Source organism: Neomonachus schauinslandi, chromosome 4 (assembly GCF_002201575.2).
Source record: "Neomonachus schauinslandi chromosome 4, ASM220157v2, whole genome shotgun sequence".
In the NCBI taxonomy this organism is placed as follows: domain Eukaryota; kingdom Metazoa; phylum Chordata; class Mammalia; order Carnivora; family Phocidae; genus Neomonachus; species Neomonachus schauinslandi.
Genome location: NC_058406.1, coordinates 92,288,327 through 92,312,906, shown reverse-complemented (window position 1 = coordinate 92,312,906; position 24,580 = coordinate 92,288,327). Strand labels below are relative to the sequence as shown.

At 40.0% G+C, this 24,580-nt stretch overlaps 1 protein-coding gene across 1 annotated transcript; it reads right to left on the bottom strand.

The window, feature by feature from the left end:
• Positions 1 to 10,487: 10,487 nt before the first annotated feature.
• On the bottom strand, positions 10,488 to 24,553 carry ATP5PB (ATP synthase peripheral stalk-membrane subunit b). Its single transcript, XM_021690250.1, has 7 exons — positions 24,380 to 24,553; positions 24,063 to 24,099; positions 20,186 to 20,331; positions 18,285 to 18,448; positions 17,754 to 17,879; positions 11,854 to 12,033; positions 10,488 to 10,834 (listed from the first exon to the last, which is right to left on the bottom strand). Exons 1-7 carry the CDS (start codon positions 24,417 to 24,419, stop codon positions 10,757 to 10,759), a joined length of 771 nt encoding a protein of 256 aa, XP_021545925.1. The 5' UTR covers positions 24,420 to 24,553; the 3' UTR covers positions 10,488 to 10,756.
• Between the last annotated feature and the right edge of the window lie 27 nt (positions 24,554 to 24,580).

The following is a 24,580-nucleotide window of genomic DNA, read 5'->3' as shown; positions in this document are numbered from 1 at the left end:
TTCACTATTACATGTTGAGATATTGACCTATTTTTTATTTTTTTTGGGGGGGGGGCAGTTCTCTGTGCCTCCTGGACTTGAATGCCTGTTTCCTTCCCCAGATTGCGGAAGTTCTCAGCTATAATTTGCTCAGATGTATCTTCTGCTCCTTTCTCTCTTTCCTCTTCTTCTGGGATCTCAATTACTCTGATACTGTTTTGCTTTATGGTATCACTTATCTCTCAAATTGTCCCCTTGTGCTCCAGTAGTTATCTCTTTTTCTCAGCTTCTTTATTCTCCATCATTTTGTCTTCTATAATTCTCTCTTATGCCTCATTTATCCTAGCAGTTAGAACTTCCATTTTTTATTGTATCTCATTAGTAGCCTTTTTTATTTCAACTTGATTAGATTTTAGTTATTTCTCCAAAAAGGGATTCTCTAGTGTCTTCTCTGTTTTTTTTCAAGCCCAATACATAAGTGAATTTGAGTGATATCTAGGAGAGTGGTAGCAGGAACAAGGAAGTGCAGAAGGGCAGAAGGGCAAAAGATCAAAGATGTTACCAAAGGGCTGAAGGAGGAAGAGCCAGAGAGGGAAACAGTAGTAGCTCAAGACTTAGAGTGGCAATTAATTAATTAATCCAACAATAACTGAGCACCTACTATGAACCACATGCACTGCCAAATTCTGGAGTAAACAGCATAATGAAATGTTGTAGATGCAATGCTCACATCTGCACTGGATGGAGTGGGATTCAACAGAGAAAAGGCTGAGCTTACACAATAAGGAGGGAGACTGAGTGTCACAAGAAGCATCATAGAGGAGATGATGTATGAGTTGTGTCTTGAAAGATGAATCACATTTTCTAGGCAGGCAGGGGAAGGAAGTGTATGCCAGGCAGAGGGACTGCATGAGCAAAGGCATGCTTTGTCATGTTGGTTACAGTCCAGGAAATGCAAGTATTTTGCCATGGCTGCTGCAGCGGGGAATGAGGGTCAGGTGGGGATGGGGAATGGAAGAGGAAAGGCTGGAGAGGAAGGACAAGACCAGGTAATGGAGGGCCCTAAACAAATCTTACCTAAGAGGGAATGGAGAGATGGCTGAAGAGGAGAAACATGGTCACATTGGGTTTAGGCAACAGAACATAGGAGGGCTGGGGAGGGGCCGGGCAGCGGGTGGCAAGTCCTTTACCATTGCAGAGCTCTGACCAGAGGCAATAGCCATGGGGAAGCAGAGATGGGACAGAGAGGTGATGAATCTAGTCATTTATTACTTACTTGTAAGAGGAAGGTATGGGAGAGAGGAGCTCAGGGTAGCTCCCAGATTTCTGCATTGTGTCACTGACTAATAGTGCAGATATAGAAGAAAGGGGTATAGGATTGGACAAATAATGTGTTTATTCTTCGACACATTGACTTCAGGGTGCTCATGGAACATTCAGGCAGAGATGTGGCGAGGGTAACTGGGCACACAGGCCTGGGGCTCATGAAAGAGATCCAGATTTGTGTGGTAGACAGTCCTAGTTCTGGCTCACAACCAGTTCTCCTCTCCTCTGGCCCAGAGCCTCACCTGTGTTTGGGTGGTGCCATGTGACTCGTTGTGGCCAACAGACTATGAATGAAAGTGATGTATTCCCTTTGAGTTGAAGCATTTAATCACTGAAGTAAGACCTCTTCTGACCCCTTCTCCTGCAGGGCGATCATGAAGATTTCGTGGTGTGAAGGTAAGGTTGCAGGCTCTGAAGCTGGATCACTGTGTCATCATATGGAGGACAGTTTCTCTGGAGGGTCACTTGGACCTGTGGTGGATTCTCTATGAGCAAAAAATAAGCTTCTCCATGTTACACGAAGATTTGGGGATAGTTTCTTATCTCACTTAACCTAACCTATCCTGCCTGATACAATTTGAGATATAGATGAGGAAGTCATCAGCATACTCGTGATAGTAAAAGCCATGGGGATGGCTAAGATTGTCCAGGTAGTCTGTAGAGTGGGAATAAAAATTCATCGGACAGAACCCTGAGGAACACCAATATTTAGGAAGGAGGCAGACAGCTGTCAGCTCAGGGAATTGAGAGGAAGCAGTGATAGCAAACACACAGTATTAGAAGCCAGGGAGGAAAGGAAGGAAGGAAAGCTGTGGCCAATAGCACCAGATGCTGCCAAGAGGGAGGCCCAGTAACACGAGGACTGCAAAGAGTGGACTGGATTTAGAATGAAGGGATCATGATCTTTTCTGCGAATGCAGCTTAGGGTGTGGCAGTGGTGGAGACTAAGACTTCAGTGGGTTGAACGATGAACACGAATCCCAGGACATAGACTGGATCTTTAAAGAGATCCTCTTGTTAAAGAACACCAACCAACGCTGGATGAAACATTTTAAACACCAGAATTGAAAAATGCATGGCTGAACTGGATGTTGGAAATCCTCAAAGGTAGAAAGGAAGCATGTTGAGTGAGACCTGGAGCTGGTCTTTGCTCTAGGAATAGCTGCTGATTTTTGTTGACGCAGAGCTAGGGTCGAAAGGCCATGTCCATGAGATCAGGAAACCAAGTCTTAAGCCTGCACAAAGGGGGTAATTTGCATCAGACCCTCTGAAAGGAGACCCACAGGGGGTGGATTAGGAAAAAAGCCATGCCACAGTGGAAATGTTAAGGATCCTTGTTGTACTAGCTTTTGACAGCAGCGTAACAATCACACATTTCCAGGCCTAAAAGAGTACACATTTACTATCTCTCAGTGTCTATGGGTTAGAGGCTTGGGTACAGCTTACCAGGGTTCTCTGCTTAGGGTCTCACCAGGGTGCAGTGCAGGTATTGGCTGGGACCTTGGTTTCATCAGAGGCTTGACTGGGGGAAGATCCTCTTCCAACCTCCATTTGTTGCATGAATTCATTTCCTTTCAGCTGTATGACTGAGGGCCCCAGCTTTTTACTGCCTGTCTGCTGGCGCCTGCCGTCAGGTTCTAGAAGCTGCCTGCCATTCCCTGCCTATGGCCCTGTTCATAGGTAGTTCACAACATGGCAGTCCGCTTCTTTAAGGCCAGCAGGAGAGTCTTGCCAGGCTGCTAGGATGGTCTTATACAGTGTAATGCAGCAGTGGGAGTGACTTCTCATCACCTTTGCCACACAAAGTAACCCAATGGAGGGAGTTGTAACATACCGCCTTTGCTATATTGTATTCATTAGATGCAAGTCACAGATTCCATCTGCACTCAGGGGAGGGGATTTTACTGAGGGTGACACGACGGCAGCACTGTGGGGCAGTGCAGAATTCTGCCTGTCACCCTGGCTTATTCCAATCTTGGCTCTGGGCAGAGGAGAATAAAGAGAAAAACAAAACAACTTTTCTTTGAGGAATCTCCAACCGCAAACCCAACTTCAGGAAGTTTTGGGCCAGATTCTGTACTCCTTGTGGTTCTGTATCTTTTTTTTTTTTATCATTCATTTCACAATACTTTCTAATTTCCTTTCTAATTTCTTCTTTGATGCATGGATTATTTAGAAATGCATCTCTTAATTTCAAAATACATGTGGATTTCCTTATCATTTTGTTAACAACTTTTAAGCACAATTGCTCTGTGATCAGCAAAAATATTATGCATGATTTCAATCCTTTAAAATCTGTTGAGGCATGCATTATGCAACATTATATGGTCAACTTTTGTACACTATTTCTTTTTTTTTTAAAGATTTATTTATTTGAAGGAGAGAGAGAGCATGAGGAGGGGCAGAGGGAGAGGGATAGAGAATCTCAAGCCGATTCTGCGCTCAGCGCAGAGCCCTACACAGGGCTTGATCTCACAGCCCTGAAGTCACGACCTGAGCCAAAACCAAGAGTCAGGGCTTAACTGACTGAGCACCCTCAGGGGCCCCTTGTATACTATTTCATTGGTACTTGAGAAGAATGTGTAGCCTGTGGTTATTGGGAGTAGTGTTCTATGTAACTCTTTTAAGCACAGTTTGTTTTGTTCAAATTCTATAACCTGCTTATTAATTTTTTAGTCACTGATATAATTATGAATTTGTCTAGTTCTACATAAAAATATTTTAAAATCTCACTAGTTTATATTTACACTTACAATGTTCACTTAGGTTTACTCACATATTTAACAGCTATGTTTTTCTTCCTTGTTCCCTGTTTCTGTCATTTTCTGTGGGATCATTTTCCTTTTTTTTTTTTTTTTAAAGATTTTGAGAGAGAGAGAGAGAACGAGCAGTGGTGGGGGCAGAGGGACAGAGATAGAGAGAGAGAAGCAGACTCTCTGCTGAGCAGGAAGCCCGACACGGGTCTCGATCCCAGGACCTGGGGATCATGACTGGAGCCAAAGGCAGATGCTTAACCAACTGACCCACCTAGGCACCCCCTTTTCCTTAAGAATACCTTTTAGTCTTTCAATGAAGTGCCACTGGTTGCTAACTCATTTTTAGTTCTCTCAAAATCTTTCTCTTTCATTCTTAAAAGATACTTTTACTGCTATAGAATTCTAGTTAGGTAATTTCCCCCCACAGATCGACCATTTTGTGTCATGATCTTCTGGCCATGAGCTCTTTAAATAATTGCCTCTGCCTCATTTTCTTTGGGAATTCCAACTACATATTAGACCTTATTGTATCTTCTGTCTCCTACTCTCCCTTTGGTATTTTTCATCTTTGTCTCTCTCTTCTTCCTTCTAGATATTCTAAGTTATTTCCAGTTCATAATTGCTCCATTCACTGTTGTCTAATCTGTTATTGACACGTGGCCAACTGAGCTAATTTTTCTATATATTTTTTCAGTTCTAGAATTTGTATTTTTCAAATTTTCTTTTAAATGTTATTTCTGGGGCGCCTGGGTGGCTCAGTTGGTTAAGCGACTGCCTTCGGCTCAGGTCATGATCCTGAAGTCCCGGGATCGAGTCCCGCATCGGGCTCCCTGCTCGGCAGGGAGTCTGCTTCTCCCTCTTCCACTCCCCGTTTGTGTTCCCTCTCTCACTGTGTCTTTCTCTGTCAAATAAATAAATAAAATCTTTAAAAAAAAAATAAAAATAAATGTTATTTCTGGTTTTTTGTCAACATTTTCAAACTTGACTTTTATTCTTTTTTTTTTTTAAAGATTTTATTTATTTATTTGAGACAGAATGAGAGAGAGAGAGCACATGAGAGGGGGGAGGGTCAGAGGGAGAAGCAGACCCCCTGCTGGGCAAGGAGCCCGATATGGGACTCGATCCCGGGACTCCAGGATCATGACCTGAGCCGAAGGCAGTCGCTTAACCAACTGAGCCACCCAGGCGCCCCCAAACTTGACTTTTATCTGCTTTAATACAGTAAGCATAATTAGTTTATGGCTTATTTAGTTCTTGCTTACAGATCCTTATCTCCTAATCATCTGATTATCTTTTACTGTAAAATTGGGTTTGAAAATCGTTTGTAGAAGAAAAGACGAGGATCATGTTTTGTTCCTCTAAACCAGGTTTCTTGTATTGCTTTTGCCAGGGACCTGGGGGCACCAGCAATCTGGGATCACCTTAATCCAAGTTCAGGGCTGAGTGTTCATGGAGTCGTCCGCTCACAGCAGGGCGCTGGCCATGGAAGGGCTGGTTTTTTAAGTCTGCACCAAAAGCTGAGTCTGTGTGTGTTGGTGGTAGGCAATGGTGATGTTTACTTGGGTCTCCCTCCTCAATGGGTCCTGAACTCCATCTTTCACTCCTCTAGTCCTGTGAGGTCACCAAAAGAATAGCTTAGTCTCTTAGCTATCTCTTTCAGGCTGGCAAATGCTCCCAGGGCATAAGTGGGCCCAAGTCCTAAACTCACCTCTCTGAATTTCCACTGTCTCTCAGTTCTTGGCCTGATGATTTCTCATTACCTCTTCGTGCTTTAGTATTCTTAAGATATGTTTTATATCTCACCCAAATGTTAACAATTTCTTCAGTCGGACAGTTGGTCTGAATTACCTAGTCTATCATTACTGGAAGCAGATGTTACAAGATTTTGCATTTCAATTGCATTTTAACCCCAATAACAAAGTTCCAGGAATCTACATCTTAATTTTATTTCTTAACAACAAACAAAATTTAAGCAAGGTACATTTTTTAATACTAATAAAGAATAGAGAGTTTTAGAATAAATGTTATATAAAAGAGGTACCAGACCTTAACAGAGAACATAAAAAAATTTTAATGGAAAACACTTAACACCTAATACATGGAGAAACATAATCCTTAATTACTTCCTTTAGTGTCATTTACCTTGTTCCTCTATCTCCTGCAGTTCCTGGAAACTGGAATTTACATCTTAAGCCTTGATAGATTCAAGTTAATTATTTTTGGCTAGATTACATCATAGGTGATACTGTCTACTTTATATTTAATCACATCAGGAAACATTTCTGGTTATCTCACCATGAAGGATGTTAAGAACAGCCACTGACTTAGGGTGACTGACTTGACTGGAATGGTCTTCAGATTAGTAATTATCATCATTATAAATTTTTTTATGCTCACTATAAAACTTTTATAACAAGACTCTAACATTTCCCTTTTTTCATTGACATTGTAATCTATTTCTTTTGCTAATACAAAAATACTTCAAATTCAATTAGACTTTTTCATATCATGTACTTAAAAAATAATCATGATACTCTAATCTGCAGACTGCACAGCCAATCACCACGCAGCCTGTTGGTAGGTCCCAAACCACATCTACCACACAGAAATACATTTCTGATAATTTAAAGGTAGAGATTTGGAGCTGGGGTCTGGAGTTTTGCCTCTAGGACCCCTGCTCGGCTTATCACCTCTTCTGGCTGTTGGCTGGCTTCACTTTGGGTTGACACCATACTCCTTGGGCACAGGTAAACAAATTCCTCCAGCACATCCATGGCCCCTTGCCCAACAGAAGCAGCATGTGCTCTACAACCAGCCACTATTGTTTATGTCCGGGTGGCAGAGCACTCTCTCTTGGCAATGTTTCAGTGTTGCTGAGTTCAGGACATCAGTCATCCGGTTCTCTGGTTCTGGGGACTGTGGGGCCTCTTCTCAGAATCTGCTCAGACCAAGTGGCCTGATGAGGAGCCCCAGATGAAGCTGTTTTCAGCCTGAAATCATTGGCCCGGGGATCAGCCTGGCTGCCCCACATATTAAGGAGTAGTATCTCCTGGCATATTTGCCATCTGTGGCAACCTGTCTGGGAAGCTCTGAATTTGTGCAAAGTCTGCAAACTGGAAAAGTTTAGACGTGTGAGGAACAGCAAAGAACAGGTGGCCAAAGCAGAATGAACAGGGAGAGTGGTAGATGAGGTCAGAGAAATTGCTGGGGACCAGATCATATAGTACCTTGTGAATAATGGTAAGGATTAGAGTCTATTCTAAATGGGGCATTACAAAGTTTTATGCAGGGGAGTGATAGGATTCGACTTACATTTTATAATAAAAGGGGTGCAAGTGTGACAGCAGAGAATGTAGTAGCCCAAGTGAAACATGGCAGCTTGGATTAGGCAGTAGTAGGAGGGGACAGATTTATAATCAGTTTTGAGAGTAGAGGTAAACAAGACTTGTTGATGGATTAGACAGAAAAGTGAAAGGGTGGGCTGCCTGGGTGACTCCATCAAGTGTCTGCCTTCAGCTCAGGTCATGGTCCCAGGGTCCTGGGATCTAGGAGCCCCACATCATCATCAGGCCCCCTGCTCAGTGGGGAGTCAGCTTAGTCTGCCTCCCCACCCCCCTTGTGCTTGCTCTGTCTCATAAAGTCTTAAAAAAAAAAAAAAAAGTGAAAGGGACTAAGGCTGACTCCTAGTTTTTTGGGCTGACCAACTTGGGTGGTACCATTATCTGAGATGGAGAAGACTTAGTGAAGAGCAGGCTAGGGGTAGAGACTAAGAGATCTATTTTTAACTTACATTTGAAATGTCTTTAAGGTATCTAATAGGTGTGTAGACAATACAAGTGAGGGTAAGTAGTGTTCTGGAAATTATTTTGTGTAGGTCTATTTCCTCATTGCCTTTCAATCCTTTACCACCACTGTAATCTATCTTTTGTCCCTGCTATTCAAACAAAACTACTCTAAGAAGGGCCAGAGACTTCCAAGCTATTAACTCTAATGGGCACTTTGAGTCCTCTTAATCTCCCTGAAAAAGTGGCTCTTCTGACATGGAACTCTCCAAAGTCTTGATTTTTGACACTGCTCTCTCCCAATTTTCCTCCAGTAACTGGCTATTCCTTCTTTTGCGGAATTCTCTATCATTTCTGAAACACTGATATTCTTTCATGGCTCCAAGACTTACTCTCTTTCTTGAAGTCACAGTGAATAATAGTACCTCCCGTTCTCTTCCCTTTCAAGCAAGAAAGCTGTGACTCACATTGATTGTTCCCTTCTTCTATATTCTGCACACTCAAGTCCCACTAATGTTGCCTTTAGTGTTTCTCAATTCCCTCCTTTCCAACCTCACTGACAAGGCCTTTGGTTAAGGTCTCCAATGTCTTTTGGCTAGAATGAACCTGAAGCTGAGCTAGCTTTGCCTCTCTCCAAGCTGTCCTCTACTGTTGATAGTGCCTTTTCTGAAACAAAAATCTAGTTGTCATTCCTCTGCTTAAAACCTTTCACTGGCTCCCCTGTCCTCAGAACAAAATCCAATTGCTAAGCACAGTATTTAAGGACCCTAATATAACTCCTATTTGTATTTCACTCGAGTAACTTCTTGAATTTTAAAAATGTTACTCTCCTACATTAGCTTCTTCTTCTTCAATCACAAATGCTGCTCCTTCTTTCTGGACCCAATTCCTCATTCTTTTGGCTAACTTCCTCTTTCAAATGCCAGCTCAGCCTTTCTTTTCTGACCTGTCACCTTCCTGCTCTCTCCGTTTTACTGGAAATTCATTGACTTCTTGGGACTAGATTTTTGCTTTAAGTATTATTCATTCGGGTTAACATTTATTAATAGGCTAGTTACTGTGGTGGTTCATAATGTGTCAAGTGGGTTAGGCTGAACTACTTTCCAGAATTCTCTTCCCTGAATGTTTTGGTTAAGAGTGAGCATTCAATTCTTGAGCAACTTTAGAGGGCAGATGTGAAGCAACAACTATTTAGTAGCTCATACATGTTGTTGCTCATCTGTGGCTCACCAGTTGGAAGGTGGGCCTGCAACTTCCCAACCTTTCCCTGGATCACCCTTCAAGCTTTTCTAACCTTTGGACAAGGTATGTGCGAAAAAGGACCCAGGCTTTTCCAGGAGTCCTACTATCAAAGTCCGAGGTAATAAAAATGGCAAGGGCTTCAATCTGTGCTTGCGATTTCTACTTGTTCCTGTGTCTCCCACTTTACAGCCATCTTCCCTTCTTTATTGCCTGCTCTTGGACTTCAAGCTCCTACATCAGAAACAAAGGTAACAGCCTCAGAAAGCCATGCTTAACCAGCTCCCACGACAGTGTCAAGTCAAATCCCATATAAACCTCTACCCTAGTAGTTCCGCTTCTCTAACTGAACGCTGACTGATAGTTCTATACAAGAATGAGGCTAGTGACACTGCTGGAAATGGCACTTGTCATTATACTCCCACAGCACCCCTGCTAAAGTCTCTATTGTTCATATATTCTTACTGCCTTTCTAGATTTTTAACTTTCTGAGAGGGAATTTTATCTCTGCATGACCAGTACAGGATGGTGCTTAGCACAAACTAGGTATTTATAAATCCTTTGTTAAACAAATAATTTGGAACACCTCTGCTGACCTAGGAAAATCTCTTTAAGTAACAGTAAAGATGTCAATCTGATTTCTATAGCAGATGAATACATTAGCCACCAATAAATACTGACCTGACATCGGCTGTTACATAAATTAAAATCCTAGTAAGTCAGTGAAAACAGCAATTATTCAAATGGTACATATTTTCAAGTATTTCCTATTATGTAAGTTGTCCTTTGTGTACAAGTACATCCTTATACAAGTATGGGAGAATTAAATGCAGATAAACCTATGGAAAGGGAGAATTTTCTGACTTACCTGCTGGCCTCTTGAGGGTAATTTTATGACACACTGGGTCCATAATATTTTCTATAGACATACCACTAAAATAATAAAGCCAATAATGTGATTTGATACACAACATTTCCTTTAGTTATTTTAAGAATAAAAAGCTTTAAATTTCCTTAACTTGTCAGTTAGCCAGAAATAGCTTACCACTAAATTATCAGCTCAATGACATGTTTAATTTTTACCCATATGATGTTAAAATATTTCAGAATATTATGCAACCTGAAAATCCTAGCTTCAACTTATCACTTATAAAGTGCAAGATGGTGGAGGAGTAGGAGACTTAAATTTTGTCTGGTCCCAGGAATTCAGCTAGATAGTTATCAAACCATTCTGACCACCTACGAACTCAACAGGAGATCAAAGAAAAGACTAGCGCAATTCTACAAACAGAAAAGCGACCCCTTTCTGGAAGGATATATAGAACAATACTGAATAAAATCAATGAAATAAAAAAAATAAATAAAGTGCAAGATGGGAGAATTAATTACAAATCTATACTATAACTTGGTAATCATTAGTCAGCCAACAAATTTTATTAACAGCAAACTGCTCATTCAAAAGTGATCATGGAACTCAAAATACAGAGCAAGAAGGATGAAAAACATCTCGTTGGCCAAGAGATTGTTTTAATTCTCTGACTATATGAAACAAACTTTTCATTTTTAGGAAAGGTTAAGTGTAACTTCAGTAGACAGCAATACAGAAAGATTTTGTTACATGGACTAGTTTCTTTAGTCAATTGCTCCTAGCTGTCTCCACCGGGATAGATGCATTTACAGAACTGGCTGTGCTTGAGCCTTCTTTGCAAGCAGCTTTAGATCTGCAATGCACTTGGCAATTGTCTCCTTTTCCTGTGATAAGGAAAGAGAAATCTGGTTAGACCTCTCCAAATCACAGAAGCAGGTATAAATACTGTAATTTTAAAGGACAGCTCCTACAAGATCTTGAAGTTCCTACAGAATCTCAAGATGACATGACAGACTACTAAGAATTTTTTATGTACCATTGGGGAGATGCAATTTATTCTAAGCAAATCCAGGGAATTAGTTAAAATCTCCCGGTTCACAGCTTTTATGAGTGAAATCCATATAGAATTTGAAGCCAGACACTCCTGTAACCATGTGCCACTGATGTTAGCTTGTACAGCTAACAGCTGCTTGAAAAAGAGCAACCTAACAAACATTAATAACATAGAAATGTTAAGAATAAAAATAATTTTCTTTTTTTAGTGTTTTCTCCATTTCTAAATTATGTAAAAGACAATTTAGTGGGGAAAAAAAAAATTCATTAAATGTTGGTAGACCCTGTTCTTCTAGTCCTTGATGGTTATACAGAAAATGATCAGAAATGCCTACATATCCTAAATATTTGGGGAAGAAAAAATCAAGTCATAATTTAAAAAATATAAACTTTAAAAAGGAAAACAAATTTAGGTCAATAATAAAACACATTTCTTTTCAGTTCAAGACCAATCATGTAAGCGGCCGGGATGCGGAAATGGGAGTAGAGATCATGGAATTAGGGAATGGAAGGGACTCAGAAAGAGCTTTATCCAGTCTGTCGTACAGAGAAATGAAATATGTTGGTTAGCGTTTCCCACATGATGGAACTTGAATACAAGTGTGCCACAATCAGTGCTCTCAACTATCTGCTGCTGTCTCACAGCGAGAGACCCTTTGGTGACCAAATTCTGAGGGAGAGAAAAGCCACCAAGGTAGCTGTGCAGGTCTTCCAGGTTACCACTACCCAGAACAATGAACCAGGGCGACCCCAGTGTCTCTAGGCTAAAGACTCCTTGCCAGCTATTCCTATCCTAACAGAGCACCAGCAGAGGCCCATACAACTCCAGAAGCTTCAGAACACCACGCACCTGCTGTGCAGAGATGCTCTGCACCACGTGCTTCTCCACCCAGTTTATCATGTGCTCTTGTTCCTTTCGGCGCATCATGTTCTGCACAGAGATGTGATAGTCCAGGCGATTCTTCACCTCCTTGTATACTCTGTGCAGCCGTTCCCGGTAAGTAAGTTCCAGTGCCATAGCAATGTTATTCTGAAGCAAGATTAAGAATTGATGAAAAATTTGGCATCACTGAAGGATCACTTCCACTTTGCGTATTCTGTTGGTTAGAATACCCCAACACCACTTTCTTGTATTTTATGCAAAATTATTTAATACGAATAGGTAAGAGATGTATGTGGTAAATAAATTCTAATAGCATATGGTAAAAATATACTTAAAAGTACATACAGTGAGTTTCCTCTAGTCCGCCCACAGGCCACCATCTTCCTGAATTTCTTGTATTCCCTCCCAGAAATATTCAATAAACAAAATACAGGTATAGGCAGGCATGCACATGTATACACGCACACACATCACTTTTACTAATTATAACATCTAGACCCACAATTTTAAGTTACATTGAATTCTACTATACTGGGGTCCCATAATCCAGAGTTCACCTAAGCTCTATTAATACATTAGATCGCTTCCAATTCTACCAGAAATAACGCTGCATCTGTTGTATATGTCTTTGCACTTATGTGTAAATATTTGCTGTAAATGGGGCGCCTGGGTGGCTCAGTCATCAGGCGTCTGCCTTCAGCTCAGGTCATGATCCCAGGATCCTGGGATGGAGCCCCACATCTGGCTCCCTGCTCAGCGGGGAGTCTACTTCTCCCTCTGCCCCTCCCCCTGCTCGTGCTCACTTCCTCACTTGCTCTCTCTCTCTAATAAAATCCTTAAATAAGTAAATAAAAAATAAAGTTAACAAAAAAAAAATACTTGCTGTAATAACATGTTGAGTACCTACTATATTCTAAAAACTGTGTGTCAATTCAGTTAAGTCTTATAATCATACCATGGGATAGTTACTATTATTATATTCACTTTATAGCAAAGAAACTGAAGCAGAAGGAACTTGTCCAAGGGTACAGAGCTAATAAATTGTGAAGCCAAGATCCAAATACAAGGAGCCAAGCTATAAAGCCCATGCTGTTAAACTGTGATTAATACTGTCACATTCCACATAAAGTTGTACTATTTCATTCTCCTACCAGCAACACAAATGCCTATCACTTCAAACCCTGACCAATGATATTTATAAAACCTTTTACTCTCTATTCTCATAAGCAGAAAAAAACCCAGGAATTTTAACGTCATTATTAAACATTACGTATTAACATTTACATATTTAGAAACCATTTACATTTATTTATGAATGGTCTGTGTCCTATGCCTAGTTTTCTACTGGGATGTTGGTCTCTCCTAAGGTAACTAACTATCCTTTTGTGTTACATGGAATGCACATCTTCTTCCCAGTTTGTCGTTTAACTTTATGCTCATTTTTACACGTAAAACTTTCATGAGATCAATTTAACAACTTTTCCTCTTATAGTTTCTGGATTTTTTAAATTTTTATTTTTTTTCTCTTCCAAGTTTTTATTTAAATTCCAGTTAGTTAACAGTGTAATATTAGTTTCAGGTGTAGAATATAGTGATTCAACACTTCCATACAACATCCAGTGCTCATCATAGCAAGTGCATTCCTTAATTCCCATCACCTATTTCACCCATCCCCCACCCACCTCCCCTCTGGTAACCATCAGTTTGTTACCTGCAGCTAAGAGTCTGTTTCTTGGTTTGCCTCTCTTTTTTGTCCTCCATGTTCATTTGTTTTGTTTCTTAAATTCCACGAGTGAAATCTTTCTCTGACTTATTTCACTTAGCATAATACTCTCTAGCTCTGGTAACCATCAGTTTGTTATCTACAGTTAAGAGTCTGTTTCCTGGTTTGCCTCTCTTTTTTTCCCCCATGTTCATTTTTTTGTTTCTTAAATTCCATGAATGAAATCTTTCTCTGACTCATTTCACTTAGCATAATACATAATACTCTCTAGCTCCATCCATTTTATTGCAAATGGCAAGGTTTCATTCTTTCTGATGACTCAGCAGTACTCGTGTGTGTGTGTGTGTGTGTGTGTGTGTATGTGTGTATGTGTGTGTGTGTATGAACACATCTTCTTGATCCATGGAATTTTTAAAAATTGAGGTGTAATTTAAAATTCTTATAAATTGAGGTATAATCTCAGGTGCTTAACATAGATTCGATATTTCATATACATTGTGAAACCACCAAAGTCTAGTTAACGTCTATCACCATACACAGGTTTCTAAATTTTGTTATCTTTATTAGAAAGGCCTTGCCAACTCCAAAGGTATTTTTTTGTGTTTTTTCTACTTTATGGCTTCCTTTCTTACGAAGATCTTTAATTTGTTTGAAATTTATTTTAGCAGAAAGTCAAAGGTAAGAAACCAACCCTATTTCTACACAAGTGCCCACTTACCTCCCTTTTACAATGGAACTGCCATGTCTACGATGCCTTAGCGTTTAGCTGGATCTCTAGATCTGTGCTGCGCCACCCTGACTTTCCATTCATGCACTGCACCATACTATTTACAACTCCTTGTATCTTTTTTAAAGATTTTTTATTTGACAGAGAGAGACACAGCGAGAGAGGGAACACAAGCAGGGGGAGAGGGAGAAGCAGACTTCCCGCTCAGCAGGGAGCCCGATGCGGGGCTCGATCCCAGGACCCTGGGATCATGACCTGAGCCGAAGGCAGACGCTTAACGAATGAACCACCCAGGCGCCCCAACAACTCCTTATATCTTATAATGGGTTTTCATATTTGGCAGGACTGTTCCTCATTACTTCTCTTTTTCAAAATATTCCTGATTATTCTTCTTTCCTTCCTTCTTCCTTTTTTTTTTTTTTAACTAATAATCAATTTGTCCAAGTCCCAATATCCCCTCCCTCCAAGCTATAAGTATTTTCCTTCTAGAAATGTGTTAAATGTAGAGATTAAAGTAGGGAGAATTGATGTCTTTATAACACTGAGTCTTCCAATCTAAGAACAAGGTTCTTAGCACCTTACACCTCACAAGCAATGTATGTTTTCTGAAATAAAAACTTTGCACATTTCTAGTGAAATTTACTTGAGGCCTCTTTTCCTAGACAGTTTATCTTCTTCTGGTGTATTTTCTGACTGTTATTTGTATATGGAAGGGTACTGATTTCACTTATAGATATTAACGGTATACCCAGACACCTGACTGAAATTAAAATTATTTTAATAATTATGTTGTTACTCATAGGTTTTCTAGTTATATAATCAGGTAACCTATGACTGCCTTTTCTTTCCTAAATTATATACCTCTTATTCGTTTTTCTTCTCGAATCCAGCTACTATCTCAATAATAATATCGAATTAATAACAGTGACAGGAATGTTATCTTCTAGTCTGTAATGAGAATCTTTATAGGTCTGCCTGTTAAATAGAGGTATTAATTTCAAGTAGACCTTTAATACCTCTAAATACATTTCTTTAGTCCATTCACCCTCCTGGTCTTCTTTCTCCTAAATCTCTAGTATCTCCTTGATTACTTTCACTCTCAGCAATGACCTTCATCCTAGTTCACTGAGAAAAGGGGAACAGTAAGAGAACTTCCACAAACTTCTACCACCACATAAACCAGTCTATCTGAATCCATACTCGTGTACTTTGCCTTCCCTTCTGTAACTGTGGCTGAGCTGTTGACGCCAGCCCCTCCACCTACACGTTATATTCCAAGCCCTCTGGCCTACTGAAGGGCATCACTCCAGCACCTCTTTCCTTTTTTTTTTTGCATCAATTTTCCTCTCTCTCTCCTTTTATCAGACACTAACATGTGTAACTATACTTTCCATCCTTTAAAAAAATCTCGATTCCTATATCCCCCCCTCCTAGCAATTAATTCCTTTGCCTACCATTAGAGTAAAATGCCTTGACAATTTTGACAGTTGTCTATACTCTGACTCCCATTTCTTCCCTTCCACCTTTTCCTCAACCAACTCCCATTACTTTCCTAAAATAGCCCTTACCAAGGTTACCAATAACCTCTATGTTGCTAAATCCATGGCAAATTCTTAGGCCCTTTATTTCTTGACCATAACTAGGATGACTACACACTGGAACTGTCCTTGTTTTCACTGGTTTTTCTCCACCATGTTCTAGTCTTATAACTTTAAGTACCACCTGTCAGCTTATGACTCCCAAATCTCTAGCCTCGAATTCTGGAATTCTCCCCATAAATTCCAGACTCATATATCCAATAGTCTAAACCTAACAACTCTACTTGGCTAACTTGTAGGCATTTCAAACCAATGCTAAAAGACCAAAGGCTATTTGCAATCAGAGTGACCCTTCAAAAGGCAAGTGAGATTGTATTACTCCTCTGCTTAAAGCTTCAATGATTTTCTTATTCAGAGGATGGATCAGAGTCCAGAGAAGCCTACAAGACTTGACCCAATCTAGCCCCTGACCACTCTCTACTTGGATTTTTCTCCTCACCCATTCTGCTTCAACTGGTCTCCTTACTATTCCTTGACTATACCAAGTAAGCTTCCAGGTTTAGGGCCCTTGAGATTTTTCTTCCCTCTGCTAAAATACTATTTCCCCACAAGTCCACATAGCTTGCAAAAAACACTTCAGGAGTCTGTTCAAGTAACGCATTAGAGGCCTTTCAGACTGCCTAATAAAAATTAACTCCCTTCTTCTAAAATCTCTTTTCCTTTCCTAGTTTGTTGTTCTACATAGCATTTATTACCACTGACATTCCTATCAGCTCAATTATTTTTTTTCTGTGCTTCTCTCAACCCCTGGCTAGAAGACAGACTTTCTTTTATTCCCAAACACCTGCCTTGACCAGAATCTCCACACAGGAAAAGCTCAATCAACAGTAATTAAATATTTCATAAATAAGTAAAAACATAAAGACTACCATCTGATTCTTATTAAAGAGCTACATCTTCAAAAGTAAGATTTTGTGTGTACATATCATGTATGAGATAGGAAACATTCTCTGGTTGAAATCTAAATATGTATGGAAAGAGGTTTTAAAGTTTCCTGAGGTTTTCAAACATTTATGTGCTTAAGAATCTTTAGGGATCAGTTTTTAAAAATATGGATTCTTAGATAGCTCCTAACAGAGGTTCTGATTGCAGAAGTCTTGGACTGGGTCCATAAACCTGCACCAAAGAGGACAGATACCGGTGGTACTAAGACCACACTAAGAAATACTGGCCTAGATCTTTACCATTTCAGATACTTTACCTCAGCATGTCATTTTTCATTTCATATGTGCTTCTGTAACATAAAATTTCAATATAAGGGCATCTCACTGTAAATACCAGGCATGAAGCAGGGGCTCAAAGTCAACAACAATGTGATTCTTAAAACAAAAAATACTTGAGCATATTCCTAAAAATGTTTCAGAAATGAAGTATTTTAGAATCTAATGATGCCTTGACCATGGTAAAAAGCTTTACAGCTATCTGAATTTGCTTTGTGAATTGCAATACAAGGTCTCAGATTTCCTCATAGCAAGTATGTCAAGTTAAGATTTCCTCATAGCAAGCATACATGAACCACACAGCATGTATTTCACCTATGGCCTTAGATAGTGCGTACCATTTTTTAGTCAGCTGTAATTTAATGACTACTTTCCTTCTGTGTGGATCCAACATATGTTCTTTTATTAACTTTTACTCTAATTTTAGAATAACTATTCACTTGATAGATATTAAATATATAAATAGCTGTCTAACTGCCAGCCCCACCCGAATCTCTTTTCTAAATAAAATATGCTCAACATATTCAACCATTCCTCATAAAATTCTAAATGCACACAAATGAGTAACTTTATTTTCCTTAGAAGGTTCTGAAACCTACCCTCTGGACATCAAAAAGGTAATGACGCTTGTGAACCAGGGCCTGCTGTGACTTCTCCGTATCAATTGCATCCTGGATTTGTTTGATGGAAGCCTGCTTCACCTCTTCTAGTTGGGCAATTTTTTGCTGCAATTTTGATTTTACAACAAAGATCAGCAAAAGCATAAAGGATAACAAAAACAGCTTCATTCTATGCTTCCTCAAAGTTACAGTCCTCATTTGTGAGAACACCCCTCAAGAAACATATACACATACAGGGAGAAATGCACAAATCCTTAAAAATAATTGCTCATAATAGCTACGCAATATCTTGTCCAATGAACATAACTATGGAAAAACTGGACAAAGTTTTGTAGATTTAAAAAAATTTATCTCTAATCAGTGACCAACATTAACACTTATAATTTTAATCATTGTAATTAGATTCATTTCTATATGCTTGTCCCCTAACATTAACATCAGAAACATCACTTGATGGTACTGATGCTTTTAACACAGTCTAAAATGAGAAATCAGGTTTACAGTTCTTACCTCATTGAGTTTATCAGCAAATTCTCCAATAGAGGCACCATATTTTTTAACTACATAGATAAGCAACCCTATTGTTGATATGGCAGAGAAGGTCTCTGCAGTAATCACATATATTTCTTTGGACAGAAAATATAGGATAAGTCCGGTTCCAAGCACATAGGGTCCTAAAAGAAGGAAAAGTTATTTTATGATGGATACATTATATCTGAAAGGAAAGACAGAAAGTTCTACATTTGATTAGTTGAAGGTGTTATATAATGATTTAAAGTAGCTGGATTTATAAATAATCCCGCACTGAGGAGCAGTATGGTAGCGCTGGAAAAAAAACAAGGATCTGGACTCCAGGAAATCTGACTCTGCAACACAGAAGAAACTGACAATATAAATTATCTCTGAGTTTAGTTTCCTCGTTTGTAAAATGGGAACAGTACTTTCTTCACAGGGTAGAGGAAACTGAGAAATTATGTAGAGTGCCTAGCACAACTGCTTAAGTAATTTGTGCAGCAAAATATACTATTTATTGAATGGGAATACTGGTCAGGATAAAATTTATCCACTCCTGCCTATTTTTATTGAATAGGAACCTGACACTGGAAATAAGCAAGCAAGCAATCAAACAAAAAAACCCTAATAGAAAGCAGTATGTATGTAAAAGGATTTCAATATCAGGATTCTCAATTCCTATAGTACCTATAGTACTATAGTTATAATGCTTCAAATATAGCTATCTTTTTCTTTAATACCAGGCTGTGGGTTCTGAAAGGACACAAAACCATGATGTACATTTCTTTAGGATTTTCTGTTGTGCTTCAGAAGATATTGGCAAGGAAAAAGCTGCCCCCTTAAAGGGCAGCATTTTACAGTGTTTCTGAGCAACACAAGTACCAAAGGATGTTACGGCATTATTACAAGAATAAAAAGGTTAACAGTCTCAAATGTATTTTATCTTGTTTCCCATAAAAAGTTTCAGCAGCTCTTTTTAAAATTTGCCTCCAATATATAAACTTTAAATTTGAATGTAAATTAAAAATTTCAACTGTGAACTGGCAAAAAAGCCTATCGTAGGTACATTTTTATCTCCCATGGGGATCTGTGGACCCTAATGTTTCTTGCAATTTCCATTACAGAAATGCTATTTTCGGCCACTCCCTGGAGGGTTAAAAAAACCCACAACAACCTTGGTTTCCAGTGTTCCCTAGTCACAGCAGTAGCTGGAGCAAGAAAGGCCCCTGGATGCTGTCAAAGAATACTGAATTGGAGAACCTGGGTTTAAGTCCAACCCAGTCACTAAAGAGAGAATAAATCTCTGCAAATTCTTTATTTTCTAGTTATTCTTGGTAATAAAAATCTCTTACAGGACCGCTGTGAGGATTAAATAATATAAGTGAAAGCAGACTGCATTATAAAAATTTAAGATTTCAGAATAGTGTAGGCCTTCTTAAAAGAAAAAACTGATAAACATGGCCCAATTTCTGTTTTTATGTATATATACAATAACCTCTATTGTCTTAGCTAGCTTTATTTTAATCCAAAGCTCTTTCCATTACCTGACAATGTATCCTACAATTACTCATTTCTTTACTGTCTATCCTATGACAGAATGTGTGTTCCGTGATGGCAGCCACCTCAGCTTGCCACTGTATGCCCAGAAGAGTACCTGGCACAGAGCTGGCATTCAGTGGATGTGGTGTATCAACAAATGGAGACAATACTATAAAGTTAAAATCCCAACCACGTTTACTTCAAAGACAAGTCACAACTGTTCCACTGAATTACTTCCACAATTTACTTTATTGACTTCATTTCGTGTATATGTGGAAGAGGTAAGAGACCACTAAAATCCTAGGTAAACGTAAACTATACCATCTAAACACACTATCAAACACTGGGCAAATGCTTACCTGTTACGCCAGTTTTGGGATAAAGGAACTGGAAGAATTCTTCAGGAATCAGCCCCAGACGAACTTTTCCTCCATGTTCAGGAAGAGGTGGTACAGGGGCAAGACTTGGCCGCCCTGTGTGGAAGATCCTTGTTGCCTGCAATACCCTAAGGGCAGCAATGACACAAAATTAAAGGCTATTCTGCAGGTCTTAAAGGTCATCTATCTAGCACTTTGTATGTTTACTATTAGAATTACAACATATAAGAACATAGACTTTAAAGCCAAATTATCTGGGTTTAAATCCTAGACCAGCCACTTGACTTTGAGCAAGTAGATTAAGCTTTTGTAACTGCAAATTTCTCTAGGTAAAATGAGAATAAAGAATATGATTTTATAGGGCTGCTGTGAGGATTTTTGCTTCGAATGGTGCTAAGCATAAAGTTCCATGTAAGCAATTAGCTATTAAATCTCCACTGTGTTGTGAGCACCTTGATGGCCAGAACTTTGACTTTTTTGGTTATTCTCTGTGATGGGGTGCTAACCAACCACCATGTGAAACAGGCCTTTTCAGTGTTGGATAGCTCTAATTATGTTCATCTTTAAACTGAACTGCTGTGTACATACTTGAAACTGATCTATCCATTAGTTCTAATTTTATTTTTCTATGTAACATACATTATGCCCATGTATCTGGGTTAAACATCTCAGTTCCCTCACAATCCTGACTGTCCACAAGGAGCCCTCTGGTTCTGTTTACTACAGTGAGGTATACAGGACCGAAGATAATACTCTAAATACAGCTTCACCAATTCATTCATCCTACAAATATTGAGAACTTGCTAATGCCATTACTGAGCTTGAATTATTGTACCATGGATTTGTAAACTATTCTCATATTCCAACAGCCCAAGACTGCATTTTTAGCAGTTACAGCATAGTATCTCATTAAAATCCTGATGAAACAAAATCTCTAGTCTTTTTTATGTATGCTGTCAAGCTCAGTCTCCTTCAAATTCTCAGTATGTTTTTGTCCCACACATCCCCATTCTACCTCTATCCCTTATATTATTTCATTGATTTTGGTTTCACGCTTTTATCTTTTGAAGATTATTTCTGCCTCCCAATGTATTACCTAGCCTACTGACTTTTTTGAGAATCATGCTCAACATTCTTTCATTTAAATCAGGATTTCTCAACCTCATCAGTATAGACATTTTTTTGTTGCTGTGGAAGGCTGTTCTGTGCACTGTAGAGTGATTAGCAGCATCCCCACGGCCTTTATGCCATTAACTGCCAGTCAGCATCCCCCCCCCACCCAGTGGTGACAACCAAAAATGTCTTCAGACATTGCCACATGTCCCCTGGAGGGCAATACTGCTCCAGGATGAGAACCCCCGATTTATTTATTCTTTTTATTTTTATTATTTTTATAAAGATTTTTATTTATTTGACACAGAGAGAGAGAACACAAGCAGGGGGAGTGGCAGGCAGAGGGAGAGGGAGCAGGGGCAGGGAGCCTGATGCGGGGCTTGATCCCAGGACCCTGGGATCACGACCTGAGCCGAAGGCAAACACTTAACCGACTGAGCCCCCCAGGCACCCCTTTGTTTTTATTTTTTAGGTAGGTTCCGTGCCCAATGTGGAGCCCAACATGGGGCTTGAACTCAAGACCCTGAGATCAAGACCTGAGCTGAGATCAAGAGTTGGATGCTCAACCAACGGAGACACCCAGGCGCTCCAAGAACCACTGATTTAAATCACAGAACTAGAGAACTTGCTTTAGGCCAACTCAAATCCTCTCCTGAACTGGCTGTTTTAGTTCAAGCCCTCTTCATCTCTGGCCTAAACTACTTAATCCAAAACCTGGTCTCTCTGCTTCTCAACAAATACCCCTTTAAACCTAGACCCTCTACACTTGTACCAATGTTTTTAAAATGCAAATTTGACTTTAAAGCTCTTCAACAGGCTCTCCTGCCTACACAAAACTCCTTAACATAGTATACATGATTCGGAACCTATCAGAATTTCTATCCTCTAGCCACATGGAACTACTTACAGCTCTCAAAAACAAACAAAAAAAAACGAACAACATGCCTCATGCTGCTCCTTCTGCCTGGAATGGCTTTCACTAAATGGCTGCCAACCCCAACAGCCTTCAGAACATCTCGAGCGTATCCTTTTTATTAAAGGCCTCCCCAATCTTACGTTCACCCTTATGTCAGGTGCTGGGAGCATAGCAACAGACAAGTCCCCAGCCTTCACATTCCAGTGGGGTTGTAGAAAGTGTGTGTGTGTATGTCCATACACAATTCCAGGCTGCTCAAAGTCTATGAAGAAAAATGGGGTAAGGTAAGGAACTAGGGAGCAATGGAATGGGAAAAAGCTTTTTTGATAGGTCAGACGACATTTGAGTCAGTGACCTGGGGAAAAGAGAGGAGAGCAAGTACAAAGATCCTGAGGCAACAATAAGCTTTTCACAGCAACAACAAGGAAGCCAGCATGGCTAGAGCGAGCTTAAAGAGAATATAAGGAGATAAATTAAGAGGTAGGAGGAGATCAATTCATGTTGGGCCTTCTGGGTTATGGTAACTTTGGATTTTATTTCAGTGGCATGAGGAGCTCTGGAGGGTTTTGCTGGGGTGGGGGAGGGGGGCCTCAAGTAATCCCTAAGTCTACTAGGAGAATAGGCTATAACGGGACAAGAATAGAGATGCAAGGAGACTAGTTAAGAGACTACTGAAATAGACCAGGTGAAAGTTGATGGTGGTTCACACTTCAGTAGCAGTGGTAGTGGAAGAATGGTTAGAAGTCCAGATATAATTTGGCGGAAGAGCCTTGCTCTTCTCCATATATTAGATATGGAAGGTGAAACAGAAATCAAGTATGTTCCTTACATCTTACATATGTAATTATTTATTTATGACTTCTATTAAAATGGTTTACCTGATTGTATGGAATCTTTTTTCTCTGGTAAGTTGGAAGCGATTGCAGCCTCACTTTATTGCACATAAAAATTAATTACAGGTGGATTAAAAGCCATTTTTTCAAGGCAAAAATAGCTGTCAAATTTTGGCAAGATTTAGGGCTAAGTCTGGATGCAAAAAGATAAATTCCAAAGAAAACTAACATGATTTATGAAACATTAAAAACACATGTCAACACTTATCACATACTATGTATTATAATATGGAATGCTGTTTTTAGAGTTTTACAGGAATTAAGTCTTAGTTCTCCTAACCATAATATACTACTACCTCCATTTTGTAGAGGAGGAAACTGAGATCACACAGCTTGTAGTGGAGGAACCAGGTATAACTCTAGCTTTAGAGTCTTTGCTCTAAAGCACTATTCTACAGCTGCCTCCTCTCAGAGACTGAGCTCCACGAAAACAGGTTAGCCTTACTTATTTTTCTATCTTTTGTCATGTAAGTGGCAAGATAAATATTTACTGAATCAATGAATGATTTCTCTGACTCTTATGATCTGGCAGTAAAAGTCGGAATCTGGGAGAAAGACTAAAAATAACATGCTTCATTATTTTATTTAATAAAACCTGCTTTTGGGTATGCAATCTAGAAACTCCCGATTCCCACTGTGGCAGCTGGCAGCTAAGTCCAGATGAAGGTCACAAGGGAAAGGGGCGGGGCTTAGAAGACACCAAAACCAGCTTCTAGTTTAGTTAGAACACATCACTTACCCTCTTAGTCTTTGCCATGAGATGATAACACAATGTTCCAGACAGTTACAGGAGCACCAGTGTTTGAACGAAGCTTTAAGCCTTTCAAAATTACCTAAAGAAAGGTAATTTCGGGCCTAAAGCTAAGAGGGGGTTACAGAGAAGTGAAATGAGGTGATAAAACAAGGACGAAGGAAGTATTACACCCCTCTTACTTACCCTGGACCAAGGAGGGCTGCGTTCTTCAGACAGGGGGCTGCACACAAACAAGGCGCAGGTCAGCAAGGTCAAGGTGAAATCTGGACTGTCCCTTCCTCGGTCCCCGCGGGGCCCGCCCACTAAGGCCATGCACCCCTCTTTCCAGTCTCCCAAGACCCCCACGCGCGCCCCTAGTGAGCGGCGCAATTCATTCCCCACTCGGCGCCAAGTCTTGCTGCGCCTTCCTACACCTCATTTCCTCCCACCCCCTCCAGTAACCCTAGACGCACTCCTTTGCAATCACTCTGATAGCCCGGACTAGGGTGTAGATAGGTTACCCGCTGCGGCGGCCGCAGAAAAAACCACCCGGGACAGCATGATCAACCAGGGTCCGCACAATAGGGTCTGCGTCCCAGTGACCCGGGCAAAAGGCTCTGTCAGGGACGGGAGCAAGATGGTCGCTCACAACTCTCGCGAGAAGAGAACATTGCGCCCTCTGTCCACCGACTTTGCCTCGAATTCTTTTTCTCGCGATAAGA

What these genes read in the sequence shown, in the direction of transcription:
- ATP5PB (XM_021690250.1), bottom strand. Translation starts at nt 24,419, where the DNA reads ATGCTGTCCCGGGTGGTTTTTTCTGCGGCCGCCGCAGCGG. An exon ending in GCAGCCCTCCTTGGTCCAGG is followed by an intron (nt 20,332 to 24,062) that starts GTAAGTAAGAGG and finishes TGCTGCCCTTAG; the next exon opens with GGTATTGCAGGCAACAAGGA. An exon ending in ACCTTTTTGATGTCCAGAGG is followed by an intron (nt 12,034 to 17,753) that starts GTAGGTTTCAGA and finishes ATCTTGCTTCAG; the next exon opens with AATAACATTGCTATGGCACT.